General features: G+C 45.3%; 3 protein-coding genes across 3 annotated transcripts; all 3 read right to left on the bottom strand.

Annotated features, from left to right (window-relative positions):
- Nucleotides 1-227: 227 nt before the first annotated feature.
- On the bottom strand, nt 228-3,813 carry H6S33_004656 (uncharacterized protein; the record flags this gene model as incomplete). The annotated part of the gene is made up of 12 exons (XM_044836000.1): nt 228-581; nt 637-1,671; nt 1,724-2,114; nt 2,173-2,234; nt 2,295-2,415; nt 2,474-2,587; nt 2,651-2,717; nt 2,782-2,868; nt 2,925-2,992; nt 3,045-3,146; nt 3,199-3,679; nt 3,732-3,813. 12 exons carry the CDS (start codon nt 3,811-3,813, stop codon nt 228-230), a joined length of 2,964 nt encoding a protein of 987 aa, XP_044690629.1.
- Nucleotides 3,814-8,461: 4,648 nt separating this feature from the next.
- Nucleotides 8,462-11,522, bottom strand: H6S33_004655 (uncharacterized protein; the record flags this gene model as incomplete). The annotated part of the gene is made up of 5 exons (XM_044835998.1): nt 8,462-9,640; nt 9,691-10,500; nt 10,551-10,668; nt 10,732-11,060; nt 11,133-11,522. 5 exons carry the CDS (start codon nt 11,520-11,522, stop codon nt 8,462-8,464), a joined length of 2,826 nt encoding a protein of 941 aa, XP_044690628.1.
- Nucleotides 11,523-15,800: 4,278 nt separating this feature from the next.
- H6S33_004654 (uncharacterized protein) lies at nt 15,801-17,329 on the bottom strand (the record flags this gene model as incomplete). The annotated part of the gene is made up of 7 exons (XM_044835997.1): nt 15,801-15,885; nt 16,051-16,297; nt 16,399-16,523; nt 16,624-16,940; nt 17,032-17,045; nt 17,106-17,137; nt 17,220-17,329. 7 exons carry the CDS (start codon nt 17,327-17,329, stop codon nt 15,801-15,803), a joined length of 930 nt encoding a protein of 309 aa, XP_044690627.1.

The following is a 17,329-nucleotide window of genomic DNA, read 5'->3' as shown; positions in this document are numbered from 1 at the left end:
TGTTCCTGCGGTAGCGGCGTTGGAATCGGGATCCCGTGCTTTATTTGTGAGTGTTTCATTTCGCTCCTTTGGGATTCGTCGTTTCATTAAGGGTCAGGGTTTCATCATGTAATATCACTCGAATGCTCTGTTCAATTTGAGAAACCATTTTTGGTACTGACTTCGCGCCACATGAAATCATACAATGACAGAAGATATATACAGAAATACCATCTATCTGCTACTTTCTAAGCAAAGTCCAATCTCTCCTTTGTCCACTCTGGTTGTAAATATTTACCATCAAAATCAAACTTGAAAGAACTTGTAAACCTATCCACTTCTTTCAACTCCAGGGTCTCCAACACCACGCCTGCTTCATCCTGTGCCCAGATCGCGACACCAATTGTGTTCCATCCACCATTGTTGATGATACCCGGTGGGATCGGGAATTCGGTCTGTGGGCCAATGTGGGAGATGTATTTACCGTACTGGTATCCGTTTACATAGATCTGAACTCTGGAGATTGTTGTTTTCGGAGCACCGAGTACTATGGCAAGAGGAACATCGTGATTTGTGGGGATTGAAAGACGGAAGGTGGTTCGCTAATTTAGTCCGTTAGAAAGGTCTCCGGGTGATCATGGGATTGGGGCTACTTACGTAAAACTCGATACCAGCACCTACTACACCCTCAAGAGGGCTCTTTTGTTTCCATTTTCCATCATCGAATCCAGGCAGCGCCCAGCCAAGTCTCTCGGCCCTCAATCCACCCTCGTTATACACACCTCTCACCATATCTACCGGCGACTCACCCCCAGCATTTCCGATCAATCTCCACTCAGTAAATGTTGTGTTTCCTCCAGTCAAGCTTGCCTCACTAATCCCACGGGGGTTTCGTGGGCCATCGGGACCAACAGAGTCTTGATCGTGACCTTGGTAATCCAGCACAACGAACACTACATTTCCAGTATCGAGGAGAGTTTTGTTCGCAAATGACAAGGTGAGAGTCGCACTTGCATTTGCAGGTGATCCTGACCAAGAGCCAATAAACTCCCCGTTCAACCAAGTGCTGTATCCAAACGCGCTCCCGCCAATAGCAGTGAGTGTAACGCTGCTCGCTGTCTTGCCGTTGAAGTAGCCGCGGTAGAGTTTTATACCGGTGTGGAAGCCGTAGTCATCCGGATACAGCACCGGAAGAGTCTTCGGCTTTTGTGCATTATCTGTGGTGGTGTGATTCGCATGTGCCCATTTTGAATCGTCATAATCGACTAGACGCTCCGGGATCGAGTCGCTGAATTTCCACTTAAGACTCTTCAGAACGGGAAGATTGTAGCTGAGTGTTTCAGGTCCGGCGGCGGTACCAACGAGAGAACCATATGAGGTGCGTTTAATGTCGGATGGGGTCCTGCCGTTCCACTTAAAGGATTTGATCTTCTTGGGAGCAAAAACTTCAATAGTGGATGTTGAGTTTAGATCACCTCGGAGCTCTGCAACCGATCCCTCGAGGGTGGCTGAACGAACAAGGTAAGGTCCTGATACAAGAAGCTGTTCATCGGCATGGACATTAGGGTTTAAGGTGAGGGCTGGAGCCCAGATGTTCCAGCCTGTGATGCGGTCGACAATTTGAATGAGAGGACCGTTAGGGAACTGAATGAATGAGGAGCCTCTGGCTTGAGTATAAGACACCCGTGTATGCTTGGTGAGTGTTAGTATGGTGTTACGATCTGACTGGATTGAGAATTCTTACCTTTGTAAGATATGTTTCCGTAGTAATCGCAGCATCTCCAAACACTTTCGGAGCAGCGATGATATCCTTAAGTACAAACTCCACAGTTTGACCCGCATTTGCATAAAGAATCAAAACCGGACTATCATCAATGATAGCAAAGGTCAAGACCTCGGCAGACGAATACAAGAGTCCGTATTTTCCAAAGGTATAATCAGTGACAATAAACTTGCTCTCTCTGCCATCAAGCTGAATATTCGGAACGACTAAATTTCCAGCACTCGTCCCAACATTCAGACCGAACTTTACCACGGTTCGGGAACTTGAAGTGTTTTGATTGACCCAGTAAAATCCAGCATTGGTTGTCGGGTTTCGGTTATGAACTGTGTAAATTGCGGTGTTATTGGTGAACCTGTGTTTAAATCAGTAAATCTGCGTCATGGATTATCACACGGGTTTGTTTTGCATACGTAGTACCGTTACCAAGCTGATTTGTTTCCCGAAGATCGGTACTAACTCTGAGGAATAATGTCTATAGTATATTGGTAAGTTATTTCTTATATAGTTGCCTGTATAGGGTAGGGATTTATACCAAGAGTTTAATTTGGCGCATCTTGTCGCGGACAATACGGGACTCGGTCAATGGCGCTCCATAGTCATAAGACGTATACACTACAGGTGCAGCAACACTCCCCCAGTTGGTTCCGCCATAACTAAAATCAACCAGGGAATCAGCTCTTAGTTCCCACCAGGGATTTGATGACTACATACGTCATGTAAAGACTAATCAGTGAGACCTTCTGCGCGACTAATGTCTTGTAAAACACGTCCGAAAACTCGTTACCAGTGAGTTGTGCGCAATTTTCAAAGCCATAACCTCCCCATCTGTAAAGAAGTACAGGTTAGATTCAATCCCAACCGGAACAGTAGAGTTATTGAGATACATACGGATCAAAAGCGCCTCCTTGGTATTCAGGAACATATGAAGGCTGAGTTGGTGAGTAGTTATTAAACCCTGTATATCGGATGTTTTAGCACGTGGACTTGTTCGTGGAACTTCTCAGAGAAAGACTTCATACACTGGTAGTAGGTCTTGACAATGTTGAATCCTCCAGTTGGGTTGGCGCAGTTGAATCCGTTGGGATATGAGTCCAAGCCATAGATATCTAATCCAGGTTAGGTTTCACCCTCAATTACTAGCCTTTGGAGATTGAGTTCGTACCAACTGAACCGCCAACATCCAAGTAATCCGTGGACCAACTTTGACCTCGCATTCCCTTCTCGTTGTGTCTGAATCAATATTAGTTAATCTGCTTCCCTTTTTAAAATAGCCACCACTTACGTAGAAGGAATGACAACACCTGCGTTTTGAAACGCTTCGTCGATTTGGACCATATACTTCACACCCGTCCAATTTGGATCATGATAAGACTCGACGAATTCACTATACAATGTCAGTAACAGGCTACTTCTCTTTTACACGGAAAATAGCATACTTCTCGTGTTGATTCAGAATAGCCATTCCTCCCTCTACGATCGAATTCTTTGCAAAGATCTTCCCTACCTCCGTGATAAATGGTAACCACGCCTCATGGTACTTCTCGTCATCGGTCCTGTGTATACCCCATGCGCCGGTAGTGGTCCATAAAGCTACTCCGCCTGCACTAGTCTCAGCATTAATATAAGGCCCACTTCTCGTAATGATCCAAATTCCAGCCTCCTTCGCGTAGTCGAACAGCCTCTGAATATCCAATGCAGCCGTGGTGAAATCGAGTGTATCAGGATTCGGAGAATGGTATGCCCAGAAGAAATAGATTGACACAGCATTAAAGCCAGTCGCTCGGAGTTTCTGAAAGATGTCGAGCCACAGCTCAGGGACAGGAAGACGCGGGTAGTGAAATTCACCCGCGAATACGTAGACTCGCTCGCCGTTTATGTAGAGGGAGCTGCGGTCCCACTCGACGAGGTCGGTTTTACCTATAGCGTGTCAATTATGAATCACATTTGAGCATAGGTATTTAGCAGCTACCATTGTTCTTTTGCGCAGAAACTGAGGAGGCGAGCAAGCTACTCGCAAGCACGAGATGCGCGAAGACATTGAAGAACCTCATCGCGGAAAAAAACTCTTTTCCAAAGATACTTCCAACGCCGCGTTGCAGGGCAAATCCTAAGGGCTACTGTCTAGGTATTTATTAATACCAAAGACATCCAGATAAGGTTTCTTTTCTTTTCCTTTCTCCCATATTAATTGCATTCTTTGAACTATATCATCATCCGATTGTCCACAATGGTTTTTTCTCTTTCCTTTTCTTGCTTTCGGTTCTCATCAGCCCGAACAATGTACGGATAAATTGATAGAAAGAGGAGAAATATCACGAGAAAGGTACGCCGTTGCAACATTAATGCGGGTGCCAGGGAGGGTCGATATTAAATCCTGGGGTAAATGACGATTTTGGCTTTAAGAGGAGTGTGTCGCCGAAGATCTCGTTCTCGGTTCCGGGTGATGGTGAGAATTTAGAGTAAGATGCTGCAGATGATGTACCATTTCGGCTATTTTGAAACGATCGTGGACCCGGTATTGATGGCATGGATTGACGGTCGACCGGGAGTGAGCTTCGAGGAATCCAGTATGGCATCCCCATTGATCCTATTCATAAGCCATCACTCACTGTCACACCTTACATGGTTGGTTTAGGCGGTGGTGAGTTTTGGCGCATTGTTCCTGCTGATTGTGGCCTTGTTAATGTTGTCGATGCCAACTGGGATCCGGATGATAGCTATGCGCAGGGGTGCGTTCTTACTCCTAACTACACGCACATATGGTACTGCGTAGTACGTACCGATTGATGAAGATTATAATTATACTGAAGGTATTGATTGATATGATTAAATGACTTCACATTGATTGATATGATGTAAAGATCGTAAGCGAACGAAAGTAGATATCGATGCATGCGTTAGAATAGTAATTGATGTTAATTCATCACACCCGGAAACGATGTAATATTATCCAAAGCCAACTCGATATGTTCCCTGTTAGTCGAGGCTAACGCTGTTATTATAAGCTGATCTGAGGGTTTATTGAACATGCAATCGACCAGTACTCATGATCCTGGGACCGATTGTGATTCCTGCAATTCTACTTTTTCTCTATTGCAACGCAATTGTATTCTACATCTTCGTTGCAACGGACATGCCCCACCAAATACACACAAATTTTGATGTGGTGAGCCGTTGCAACGCAATACTATCAAGGCTTCAATATAAAATATTCAGAGGTGTTTGGTTCACCAAATCATGATTTGGGCAGATTGTGATTTCCTTCACCCAAAATACAATCGGCGAGGATTACGGTTGCCACACTGGCGTTCCTCCAAACGGGCCCTAAGTAAGTTTCTAGGATGACGTTTCGGTGCGGGTAGGTTAGGACAAGGGCTTGGGGGTCAGAACAGTTCCCTGGCCCTGCGTAAAACGGATGCCACATATATGTACATATGTATAAGTATGTATATAATCAAGGTTCCACGATTTCTTCCACGATATCCTCGAAAACATTTTTTGCCATGCATAGTGTGCTCAGTATTGTGGTCTCACAAGAAACCCTAACCCACCGTTAATCGGCCCAACCGTAGCTTCGCCAGCCCCGTCCCAAAAGAAATTGGAACAGGGCAACCGGAGATAGAGCAATGTTCCCAGTTCGAAATGTTTTGAAACTGGAGGTCAGAGGGCCCGAGAGATATCGGTTGTGCTGCTGAGGGGCAGCCGGCTCGCGAAGCACTATGGAATTTTAAAGTGGTGGAGGAAAACTGAAGCATATACATGTTTATTTTGGCCGCTCCGATAATATCAGGATAAGCCAGTTCTTCTTGTTTGGCACTTTGTCAAGATCTGAAAAAAGTCGAAAGATGAAAAGTAAAACATAAAACAACTCCGGGTGTCTAGGTCATAAAAGAAATCGAGACTTTTGTAGTTGACTGTAATTTGGAGGGAATTATCTCAGTCATATGTGATAATTGTGCATGTACTCGCACAGCTGGATTGAACTCGCCGCCCAGACAAAAAGGTAGTTAATCCAAAAGCTAGAAAAAGGTGAGCTCTTACTGGTCACCAGACCACTCACCGCAGTTCTTTGGGCGGAAGCAACCAGTAGTGCACGTGACGCTATAGAGATCTAGCTACGTGCTATGTATATGTATAGTTGTAGTCAAATGACTACATGTATGTAGCTTAGGTCTTACCCCTTATACATCATTCGAATTGATGGTGAGAGTTTTCAATCCAGAGCACGGCCGGGTAGAAATTTTACGCCTTCTTATATTTATGGTGTTTGAATAATTAGCAAGGCTTGAACACATGTAATTAAACAAATATCTCAACAATTAATTTTGCGTCCCTGAACGTTAGATGGTAGCGGTCGGAGTATCATACTATCATTATTTCAGGTACTAACATACTCAAAGAAAATCAACTACATGGATGTACTGCATATCTTTTGATAGTCTTTTGGTCCCGGGAAGTTTGTCAAAGGCTTGATATATCGGGAGACTGGCGTACACTTCTTTTATAATATTCTCGTAATCATATGACTCTTACGATTTGTGCTTTTGACACAAGAATGTCGTTCCCCGCACGTGGGGGTGGTTCCTTCCGAGAGCGTAAGTACATGCACGTTTATATACATATACTTACAGCTTATATGCATACATATATAGATTGAGGTAAGATGCTGCCAATAGTTTAGAGTAGTGGTCATATTTCTGATCTACAAGCCTGAATACAGTAAACCAAAAATTATCTTGTGCAGGTATCTCTTATGCCCGTACGTCCCTTTGCTCTGCCGCCCAAGTGATCGAGGATATCTCACGAGTGATAGTCTATGAACAAAGCTCAAATTAAAAAGCACTGATACCAAGGCTTGGCAAAACGCTTAGAACAAAGCTCACGGGGCTAAACACCTAACCATTTTCATCAAAAACGAACTAGCTACCCAACCGAGCCGCAATCCAGGGTTCGATCATTGTAAAACGCGGGTATCCCCTTTAATGAGAAAATAAGATTCACGGAGTGACTTGGCGAGGGGGAGGTGGTCTGTTATTAAGCTATTCCCAACTTGCACAACTCGAAGTTTCCCGATTTGGTTTATGCCGTTGGGATCTTAAATCCTGGTGCAGTGCCCTCTAGTAAACTCGTATTACTGTAGCTTATACTCGATTACATGTGGATACCCTGCATACAAGTGCGGTGCATGTACTACATGTAACTACGAACAGATTTCGAACGGCCTCCATACTAACATACTGAGCAGCTTGAACAATATAACATTGAACCTTGACGGGTTATTACATGTACCTACATGTACCATGACATAAGTCACCGACTTGAAGCAAAACACACCTTCTCGAACCCTCAATTCTTTATCAATTACCATAGAACTTTCAGTATAAGAAAATACAGTATAAAGGAACATACATTCTGAGCTGTAGCTCTTTTCATTTAATATGTGGAGAGTTATGGGGCCTTGAATTCGGAAATTTTGGAATTTGGTCGAATTTTGCCAAGATCCCATACAAATTCGAGGTCTTGGCACGATTTTAGAGAACAACCGAACAAACGGCTATCCCAACAATGCTATAATGTTTATTTTTTAAATTAAGAGCTTACAGATGACTTTCCTAACCATTAATTTGTATTCTACCAATTGGCATAAGTTATATCTTAAAATTGTGGGTGCTGGGGCTATTTGAAAAAGGGCTGATTTCGCTGTTTTTTGGTGTGTTTTGGGCGCGAGGACGGTAATTTATGTCCAAGAACTATAACTATCACTAGCCCCCTTAAGAGAAGTTGATTGACAAACCGATTACCCAATTAAGATAATCGAGGGTAGATACATGTAGACGGCCTCCCTAGCCACTCGGACCCCCCCCTCACTCGGACAGTCAATGATGATTGGTGGAGAAGAGGTACAGAAGCCACTTACAACGTTGATCTTCTCTCTTCTACGTTAACTATCCGAGTGAGGGGGGTGTCCAAGTGGCTAGGGAGGCCGTCTATCAAGCAGATACTCTATATGGACACTGTATCTACTCTATGCTCACCGCAACATCCCTGTTGCTCCTCCAGGAAAGATTTCAATATTGAAATTTTTTTTATATTCTTTTTACAATTTACAGAGCACGATCAATCAATTGAAGAAATTAGTGTATACAGTGGTTCCAAAAGAGACATCTTTTTTTTGCGCCTTAACAAAGGTTAGAGGCTGACTGAGAGCCATTTCCCGCGCAATATAAATAAACGATCCTCCCAGGAAAAAACGGAAGTATCCCAAAACATCATGAAAGACAATCCTGATCAGAAATGAATAGCTCCAGAACCCCCACGCTGAAGCAAAAGACATGACCAAAAAAAAAAAAAAAAAAAAACCCCCCGTCGAGAAAAAATGGACAGGATAACCAAAGAATGGGACTCAAATTACAAGGAGAAGAGTAAAGTAAAAGAAGGCCACATCGTAAACGCACCATAATGAATAGAAGACTCCAGGTAGTATTGTACTGAAATCGCAAAAATATTCTGTCAATCCCGGACTGATCTTCAGAAAGTAAATTCAAAACATAAGAAAATATTCTGGACAATAAAGACAGTTAAGAAAAAGGCGTGAGACAAACATCCGCTTGAAAAAATATCAAAACAAACCCCCTTTCCTACCCGTCCCTCAGTGATCTATTCGCACTCATAACGATAAACGCCCTAGTAGAAGCGGTCTTAAGCGGTTCCGAATGCTGATACTCTAAGCCCAGCCCTGTTAATGATGCCTTCTGTGTTCTTGATAGCATTTTCCTTCTGCACCTTCTGGAGAGCTAAGTACTGCTCGGAGTCTTCGACATTCTGCGCACTTTCGGCATCTTCAGCCTCAACAATCCTTGTCGGTATATCAATATCATGGTATTGCATAGAGATAGAATGGCGTTCTGGCGATAGTGTTGAAGCCATCGACATGGCGGTTGATGCCCGATGGGTGAGCTCTGGGGTTGGCGGCATTGATGAATGAGCGTCGTTGTTAGGCCTCAATAGGTGTGTGCTGTCGTTGCTAGATCTATGACGGTGCTTTGGGCGGGAGTCGTGTTCTGAAACCGATTCGTGATCATCATCATCATCCTCAGAATCCGTCATGGGATGGTTGTCGTGAGTTGCTGCGGCCTGTGCAAGATGGAGGCCCTCGACGGCGGCAGCACACTGCTCTGAGATGTTTCTGATGATGTCTGCAATTGCATCGGTCTTGTCTCGTAGATGACGATCCGCAACATCAGCGACACTGTTCTGAGAAAAACGCTTCATATAGGTTGGACTATTAAAGAAGCGTCTTTCCATGTCTGGATTGACATCATCAACATCTAAACCCCTGGCGTCAACAGTACTCGCGCGTGATGTAGTCCTTGATGATGCACGTGATGATCTTCTGGACTGGTTAGGGGTAGCTCGGACAGTTGCCTGACCGCCGCTTTCGTTACCGTCGCCATCAATAGAGCCATCGATGTACCCAGCAACTTCTGGGGTGTCATTCAATGATCGGACAATGTGTTCCATATGATGGGCCTGTCCGTCAATGAGAGCACGGAGATGAATAACTACACGTTGGGCTTCATCTCTTTGGCGGAGGATGGCCTCAGAGGTGTCATGAAGGGCCGAAAGATCCTTCTTATTCCTCTTGCGCTCTCGCTCAAGCTGCTCAGCAATTTCTTGCTGCATCACTAAGGCCTCAAGAGCTTCATCCCTCTGCTTCTCTGTACCAGCCAAACGTAAAGTGAGGGAAGCGGAGTCCGCCTTTTGTTGATCAATAAGATTGACGAGCCTACGGTTCTCTTTTTTATGTGTTTCAATCTTTGCTTTGAGCTCTTGGGCCTCCTTAGTGAGTTGCGCAGCAAAGGCCTGGAATTTCTCGAACTAAAAATATAGTCAGTATCATCCATGGGGAGTCTGTCAAGATCAATCACCTGCTGTTTCCAGCTCTCAACCTCCTCCAAAAGAAAGTTATTTCTTTTGGAAACCTTCTGCAACTCTGTATCCATACGGCCTTTGAGATTGATAAAGTCTTGCCACGCCTCCATAGCATCACGTGAGTACTGATTTCTTTCACGAACGATCTCATTGAGATGTCGCAGAGACACCTTAGTCATCAAAGGTTTTTTGACGGATCCACCAAAGAGAGCCTTAATACCAGTGTTACGGCCCATCTTCTCACAGACATGGTCCAAAACACTCATGACATCGTCCTGATTCCACCACTCAGGATCCTGGATACTTTCCACCTCTCCGCGCATGACTATAATTTGACCAGCAGGAACAAGCTTACCACCGGCATACGCTGAGCGAAGATGTGTTGGAACACCTGAGATCGCTACATCGCCATGAAGAGCCTGGGTCAACCGTGAAATCAGTTTGTTACGTTGGCCTTGAGAAAGTGCCGTTGGTGGTGATGATGTGAGGACAAAATTTCTGTCTAGATCGATAACAAGCGCGTCACTCGGTGCAGTAAAAAGACTTCGGCATTCAGCGGTGAAACCCAAAATATATGGGCCAGGCTCTTGCACAAGATCCTTGGCATGACGTGCATGTACTACAGGAACATAAAGACCACTCCATTCATATACTCTTACGCAGTAACGAATTGTTTCTGCGGCGGCGGTGAGCATCGCGGGGTAGTGACTAACAAAAATCACTCGGCGAGTAGGAGAAAGAGCAGCTTCAATTACACCCACGATATTGGGAATTGATAGACAGCAGAAAAGGGGCCACATAGCAAACTATTGGTAATCAGTGAGCGCCTATCAGGAGTTATCAATTGGACACTTACATTCTGGAAGCCTGTTGGCGACGAAGGGAACTGGTAGCAGAGAGCGTAGTCTTTCATATCGATGCGCACAAGGTCGTTAAGGCGAGGAGCGGGGAAACTCAAAATTCGTGAAACCTCCCTATAATTATTTCCATTAGAATTTTCACAACAGATTCCAAGATACATAGTGGAAATAACATACTCAGCATGAAACAAGTTTGTAGCCTTGTTCCAGTGAATCCACATCCCCCTCAGGTAATCACCTAAAAGATTGAAGAGTGGATATCTAGACAAGAAACTCAAGGCATATGGAATCCAGTAAGTTTCATCCGGCGAATCATAATAGTCGGGTTCGTTCCGTTTCCGGAGATCGCGAATTGTCTCGGCACGTTTTTCATCTGCCCTCGACCACACCCGCAATGCTATTCCATACAGGGTGTGAGAAGAGTCTTGCTGAAGTACAAAGGTGTGATGAACGCAATGTGGTTGAGTACGTCCAGTGCAGATCTCGACATCGTGTGGGAAACAAGCCTAGTTTGAAACACATGATTAGTTATAAAAAAATTCCATATAACAAAAATTTATTATTCCAGTTGTATCTACCCTCATAGCAGCGTGCAGAGCGCGAGCAATGTCATTGTCCTGCTCTAGCCTTGGGCTACTCCCTAGAATTTCTGGCAACCAGAACTGGTTGACAGCCCCCTTGATATGCGTGATTTTGCCCTGAGATGGTGTTGGAGCCTTGACCCATTGAGAAGGCTCTCTACCCACTCCACATACGAGATATGCGTGAGTGAGAGTTTTTGGTGTTCTTTGCTGCATCTTCATGTTCAACGTGGATGGGATGGGCTGGGTTATCCGGCTATGAAGAGAAGACGTCCTGCTAGGGATGGGTAGCGGGTTGTCACTAGCATCCCTCGTAGTGGGACGACCATCTCTATCTGATGTTCTTGGACGGCTGAAAGACGGCTGGTTTCGAAGTGACGGAGGCATCTTGTGTACAATCAATTGACGGGTCGTAAGTAAGGTCGAAGGTGACCAGAGGTAAAATAAACGAACGGAAACGTTAACTGCAGAAGAAGCAGGGCCTTTGGCGGGATGACTAGCAAGCAAGCAAACAGACAGGCAAGCAAGCAAGCAACAGCAGCAAGCAGCAATATGGACGAAGTCTAAAAAGACAACTCGATATAAAACGGAAGAAAAGACTGTAGGTTAGTTGGAAGCCAGACCCGTGTGTCTAGATGGAGGCGGACACACTCGAGTGACAAGCGTTCCTGGCCAGAGAACGACGTACGGAGGGGATTAGAGGATATCGCTATGGGAGCATGAAGGAAAGACAGCACGCGGTAGGCAGACAGAGGGGGCAAAAAATGAGAGAAAAGGGAAGGGGATAGCAGTGTAAGGGCAGCAGTGGGGAGAGGAGGCGCTGCTGGGGGGGAGGAAAAATCCTGGGCACGGAGCCCAGCTGGGTAAGTTATTTGGTGGTTGACCGCTTTCAGGTGGGCAGCTCATCTTTCTCTCCCCTCCTACTTCACTCGAGTTGGGCTCGGTCCCATCCTAGAGTAGAGTAGAACGGACGCGCATGGCCCTCCACCCTACCTTCATCCCATCTGAGGATCCGAGACCTCTCAGTAGCATGTACCCTGAAGCGGGATGGTCTTTTATCCCCCTGCTCATCAGGCGGTCCAACGGCGAACGGCGCCGTGGGGTTGGTTAATGACCATGGTCACTGCTCACCCTTTGCTGCCCTATTCTGTCCCTTGCTCCCTTCTTTTCCCTCTCTCTCTTCTTTCCTTAGAGTTCTTTTTTGCTTTTTTCTCATCTTTTTTTGCCCCTTCCAGGATTGTTGCCCTCGGTAACCAGCTTCTGCATGCTGCACTAGTCGCAGCTACCTGTCGTGCCCGCTTGGGGCGTATTTAGACATGTTGGACAAAAACACTCCCCTTTTTTTTCTCTATCCTCATCCCGTTTCGTTTGGGGTTGTGTTCACAAGTGAAGGGTTAGCCTATCAGGTACCGCATAAAGCTGGTGCAGGGATTATTCTCGGAGCGTTCCTGCAGGGTGCATTAGTCCTCATCGGGTTCAGCCATTCACCCCATCACATTTTTCATCTAGTCTACTGTGCAGCATGCAGCTTCTGCACAGCTTCGTTTCTTTTACAGAGCTGTGTGCCCACGCCTCGACAGACTTTCCTATGTCCGAAACGGCCGTGACATTGATTCTGAGAAAGTTCTGTCTACCGGCTTCCAGCAGTTTGGTTCGTAGAGCGATGAGCTCTCTGGAGGATCATTTACCACCATTGTGCACCTAACTGTACCTAGCTACTGCACGCACATATATCTCCACCACAAGCTACACGATGGGGGAACATGTGTTAAATCGACATTGCGTATTCACAAAAAAAATCCCTATTTTACTTAACATTATTCTAGATTAATGAACCCACTTGCTCTTTCATTGCCTCTCCGCGATGGGAAACATGTGCCGTATCTTCTTTATCTCGCTAGTACAGCCCCCCACCCCCGTCACGAGTCACCCTTTTTCTCCCAAGTTGACATGACTTAAGACAACCAGAGCGAGAGAACCCCCAATCGGTCTTTCTCAATCTAATCGGTGCCTGGGCCAATTGACATCCGGACAAATAAGTCACCGACGTCAGAGAGATAATAGGTTCCAGAAGCCTGCCACTCCACCCTTACTTCCTGTCCATGCATACTCTATATATGAACCCAAAGGTCACTGACAAATTCTACAACGATTCCCGACACGGACTACGGCTTACCGAGTTGCATGAGTCGGGATTGATAGCGACAGCGACGATCCTCATAAGAATTGAAACCCACTAACTTCATATCACCCTATCCCGTCATCAGTTAGACACTGAGCAAGCAAGTCCCAGTGGTTCGGTAATCTCGCTCGGATTTGTGAAAACTCGCATTTACGCACAAATGTGAGCAGGGAAGAGAACGGTGGGCTTTATGGCGCCTTCTAAACCACCGTCTTAGGTACCAAACTTCAGTATTTTTTCTCGCCATGTGGGCGACTCCGAATGCAACGAAACCAAAGAATAATTCATAGCCTCTCCTCAAGATGTAGTCGGGAAGAGCGAAATAAATTCGTACATACACAGAATTCCGTTTTAGCGCTAAGAGTAGATGTATCCTTGGTGACCGGGGACGGGGCTGCTACTAATACGGGGAGTCTTAAAACCGACTATTACCTATATTGAATAATTGAAATCCTGAATGGCTAGCTGGAGAGAGAGAGAAATTCTAGAATCAACCAGCAGACAAACGTAGAATGAGCCGAGGCTACACATCTTGATGGAGTAAAAATGTCTCTTACGTACTTATCTCTTTAGATCTGGTGTGACACGTTAAGCTTTTGGTGCGAGTGATCTGTCGTGTTGCCTCATGCTGTAAACCACTATGCCTCGCCACAGTACTAAGCTTTCTTGACAGAGGAGAACGTATGTATTCTCATTGGATTCGTAAGTGGCTCCGAGCTGGATATCCTTACTTTTGGATGAAGCTTGTCAAGTAACTTGATCTATGGAACGCAGTTTTAAACAATGAAGTCGGAGATCCATAGTGTATCATATAGACCGATTCCAAATATTATTTATAACGATTTCAACATGGACCAGGAGGCTCCCAATGCGTAGATACCTGAACCTAGAATACTTCTTGAACGGCAGAGATAGAAGGTGGGGGACACCCTGTTGCACCCCGCAGGAAAGCAGATATAACGGGTTTCTCGAGAAGCGCCGGTAAATACTCCGAGAGTTTAGATAACCTTACTTTTTTTCCATGAGTGGATAATTTCTCATCGTCATGCATACCCTCCTCAATGTTTCTTCTACCCACAACTTTCTCCTTGTTTTTGTTTTTTCTGATTTTTTTTTTCTTACGCATGAATTTGCTTACGTTACAGCTTCACAGCAGCTCCATCTGCTTGCTACCCACTCACAAAACAGTATCCCTACCGATAACGGCGTTTCGTAACCACTCAAGGCTGGGAAGAAGTTCTCCTGCATCGCGGTTCTCACGACGAACCGGCAATATCCTGGTTCGTGCATTGTGCGAGCGTTAAGATCACCACCCTCGAGCAAGGTCATCTATTCCAAGCATAAACGCCCTCTTATCACAGGTTCATCCTAGATATTTACGTCCGCCTCGGTTTTATGCTGTTGCACACTGGCGACGAATGACCATTGCAACGTTTTGCTTGTCTATCACGAACAACAGGTAGTTATCGATAAGCACAGCAAGCAAGCAGTCACGAAGTTGATAGGCCGAGCGAAACTGGGGTCTCCTCAACCATGTTGGATATCTTAATAAAGCTCCTGATAACAAATAAACGAACGATAAGATACCGGTACGCAGACAAAGTGCCAGTCCTGGATCATAACATTATTGCGAATGGTTAAGGAGGGGTGAAAAAAGAAATCAACCTGGAAAAAGGAAAGAAAGGACGTAAGTTCGATTTAATCGGCGCCCATAGCGGAGGCTGGGATTGGTACGCATTGCTTTTCCTTCCTTCGCTGCGTTGACCAAGCTTGAAACTTAACAGTGCCTCCATACAATGTACCTACATTCATGATGTTCTACTCTATTATCTGTGCCTACTCTAGGTACATGTATGTACCTGCTCTACTTACCTACTACCAGTCAGGTGCCTAAAAGACATCCCTCTCTCTCCACTGGTACTGCATACACTCAATACCCCGGTCTCAAATACCACTCGGAGACCTACAAGTTATGCAAATTATTCACCTGCAAGGAATAATCTGCTGCTGAACCCACTTCTGTTGGTACCCTACTCTCGGCAACCCAATACCTTGTGTCACAGCGGAGACCTGAAACAGGTCTGTTATTACATCGTGAATGGTTAAACGTGAAAATGAGGCCGCCCAGTCGGTATGTTTTGCGCTTTCCTCCTCTCTTGCCGTGTCGAATGAGAGGCGGAGGCCTACTTCAAGCTTTGCTGGCTACCGAATCTTATTTCTACGATAAGATCACCTTGTCCAATGTCAATCCCCCGAGTCACTGTTGCCGCAGCTACCCGTCAGACTTCCGGGGGGAACATGCACCCTCATCGTACTACACATCACCGCCTACTTTACATCTAATCGTGAATACCAACCTTTTTTTTATTCTTATTTGCGGAGCATTCTAGCTTAACTTCGTCATGCATACTCTATGGCCTCTCGATCCCCTACAGAAAGAAACATCGTACTGTAATTGGTAAAGTAAACTTGTTATAACAATGTTAATGAAATCTTCCAGGCATAGTCGGATGACTTCCACTAAGTCCACCATCAACAGCCCAGAATTGGGCGTTCACGTACGAGCTCCTATAGACAATTCCAATAATCAGCATACCAGAAAAACCCTCTCGGCACGATGTCTCTCAATCTACCCCACGATTTGGTCGAAGCAAATCGCAGGCCACAATTTTTGTTATATAACTATCTGGGGGATCACAAGAAAAAAATTGGCGGAGAATAAAAGCCACGTACTCATCACTCCCTAAAAACAGTGCTACCCTCGCAATCTCGTCGCTTACCCCGCCCCTCTTTAAAGGATTTATCTGGCCGATATTTCCCACAGTGCCCCTCTTCCTGGCCGCCTCCCAGACTACGTTAGTCATACCTGTTTCTATCAGACCAGGGCAAATCGCATTGCAGCGAACGTTGGTGCCGGCCAGTTGAAAAGCGGATGATTGCATTATATTGATCACTGCGGCCTTAGATGCGGAGTAGTCGGCTAGGAACATGCATATGTAAGTACCAGTTTGGCCTTTTTTTTTTTTTTTTTTTTTTTTTTTTTTTTTGGGGGGGGGGGGGGGGGGGGGGGTAGATATGTACTTGATCCTGCTCCAGACCGTATGCCAGCTACAGATGCGGTGGCTATAATCGAGCCACCTGAAACAGGTTTCGAAGAACTAGTCTTCTGCATCGCTTTCGGGGCATACTTTACTGCTAAGAAAACACTGTTGAGACCAATTTCATGTCAGTAAGTTAGCTCCCTTTTAGATTCGATTGAAAATACTAGGTGCGTTGCCATATAATAAAATAGAGTTGTTGTATTACCTCAATGTATTCACCCTCATGACCTCCAAAAATTGTTCCGCCGAGATGGTATCTAATTTCAAACCCTTTCCTAGGATCCCAGCATTGGCAAAAAATATATCGAGCCTCCCATAACTCTCCAGAGCTTCGTTGACAATATTTATTACAGACTTCTCATCCGCTGCATCAAATGCTCTCGCATGAATTTCAACCCCTGGGTATTGTTGTCGTAGCTCTATCTCGATTTGTGGTAGGTTGTCGGATGCATAATCGCAAATATAGAGGGCTTTCACACCGTTACGTGCGTACTGGTTTGCTGTTGCGCGTCCGATTCCGAGCTATCATCGGTTTCAAAACAGTGGGTTAGGACCCGATTTAATGCGGCGCGACTCTCGCATAATGCGTGTTTGAAGTTTGAAGCTAACTTACAGCAGAGTTACAGCCTGATTCAAGTTAATTAAGTGCATCAAGGGGCTGATGTTACTCCAGAAAAAGAACATTACCTGTTATTATAGCGACCTTGTCCGCCAATCGTCTACAACGTGACGCTTAGCGTTTCGCACAAGAATTGTCCAATCGAAAACATCAAGGACTCTCGAGTGCGATAGATAACTCACTTCCCAACAGAATCCTGAGCTACCTCGGGGATAGCTGGTAAAGAGCTAGTCGATGTCCCTATATGTGACGCGACCTGGGCCAATCTGTTTTGAGGTGGTGAGGGTGCCAT

This window comes from Morchella sextelata (assembly GCF_020137385.1).
Source record: "Morchella sextelata strain SCLS chromosome Unknown scls_18, whole genome shotgun sequence".
In the NCBI taxonomy this organism is placed as follows: Eukaryota; Fungi; Ascomycota; class Pezizomycetes; order Pezizales; family Morchellaceae; genus Morchella; species Morchella sextelata.
This window is presented reverse-complemented; position numbering and strand designations above follow the sequence as displayed.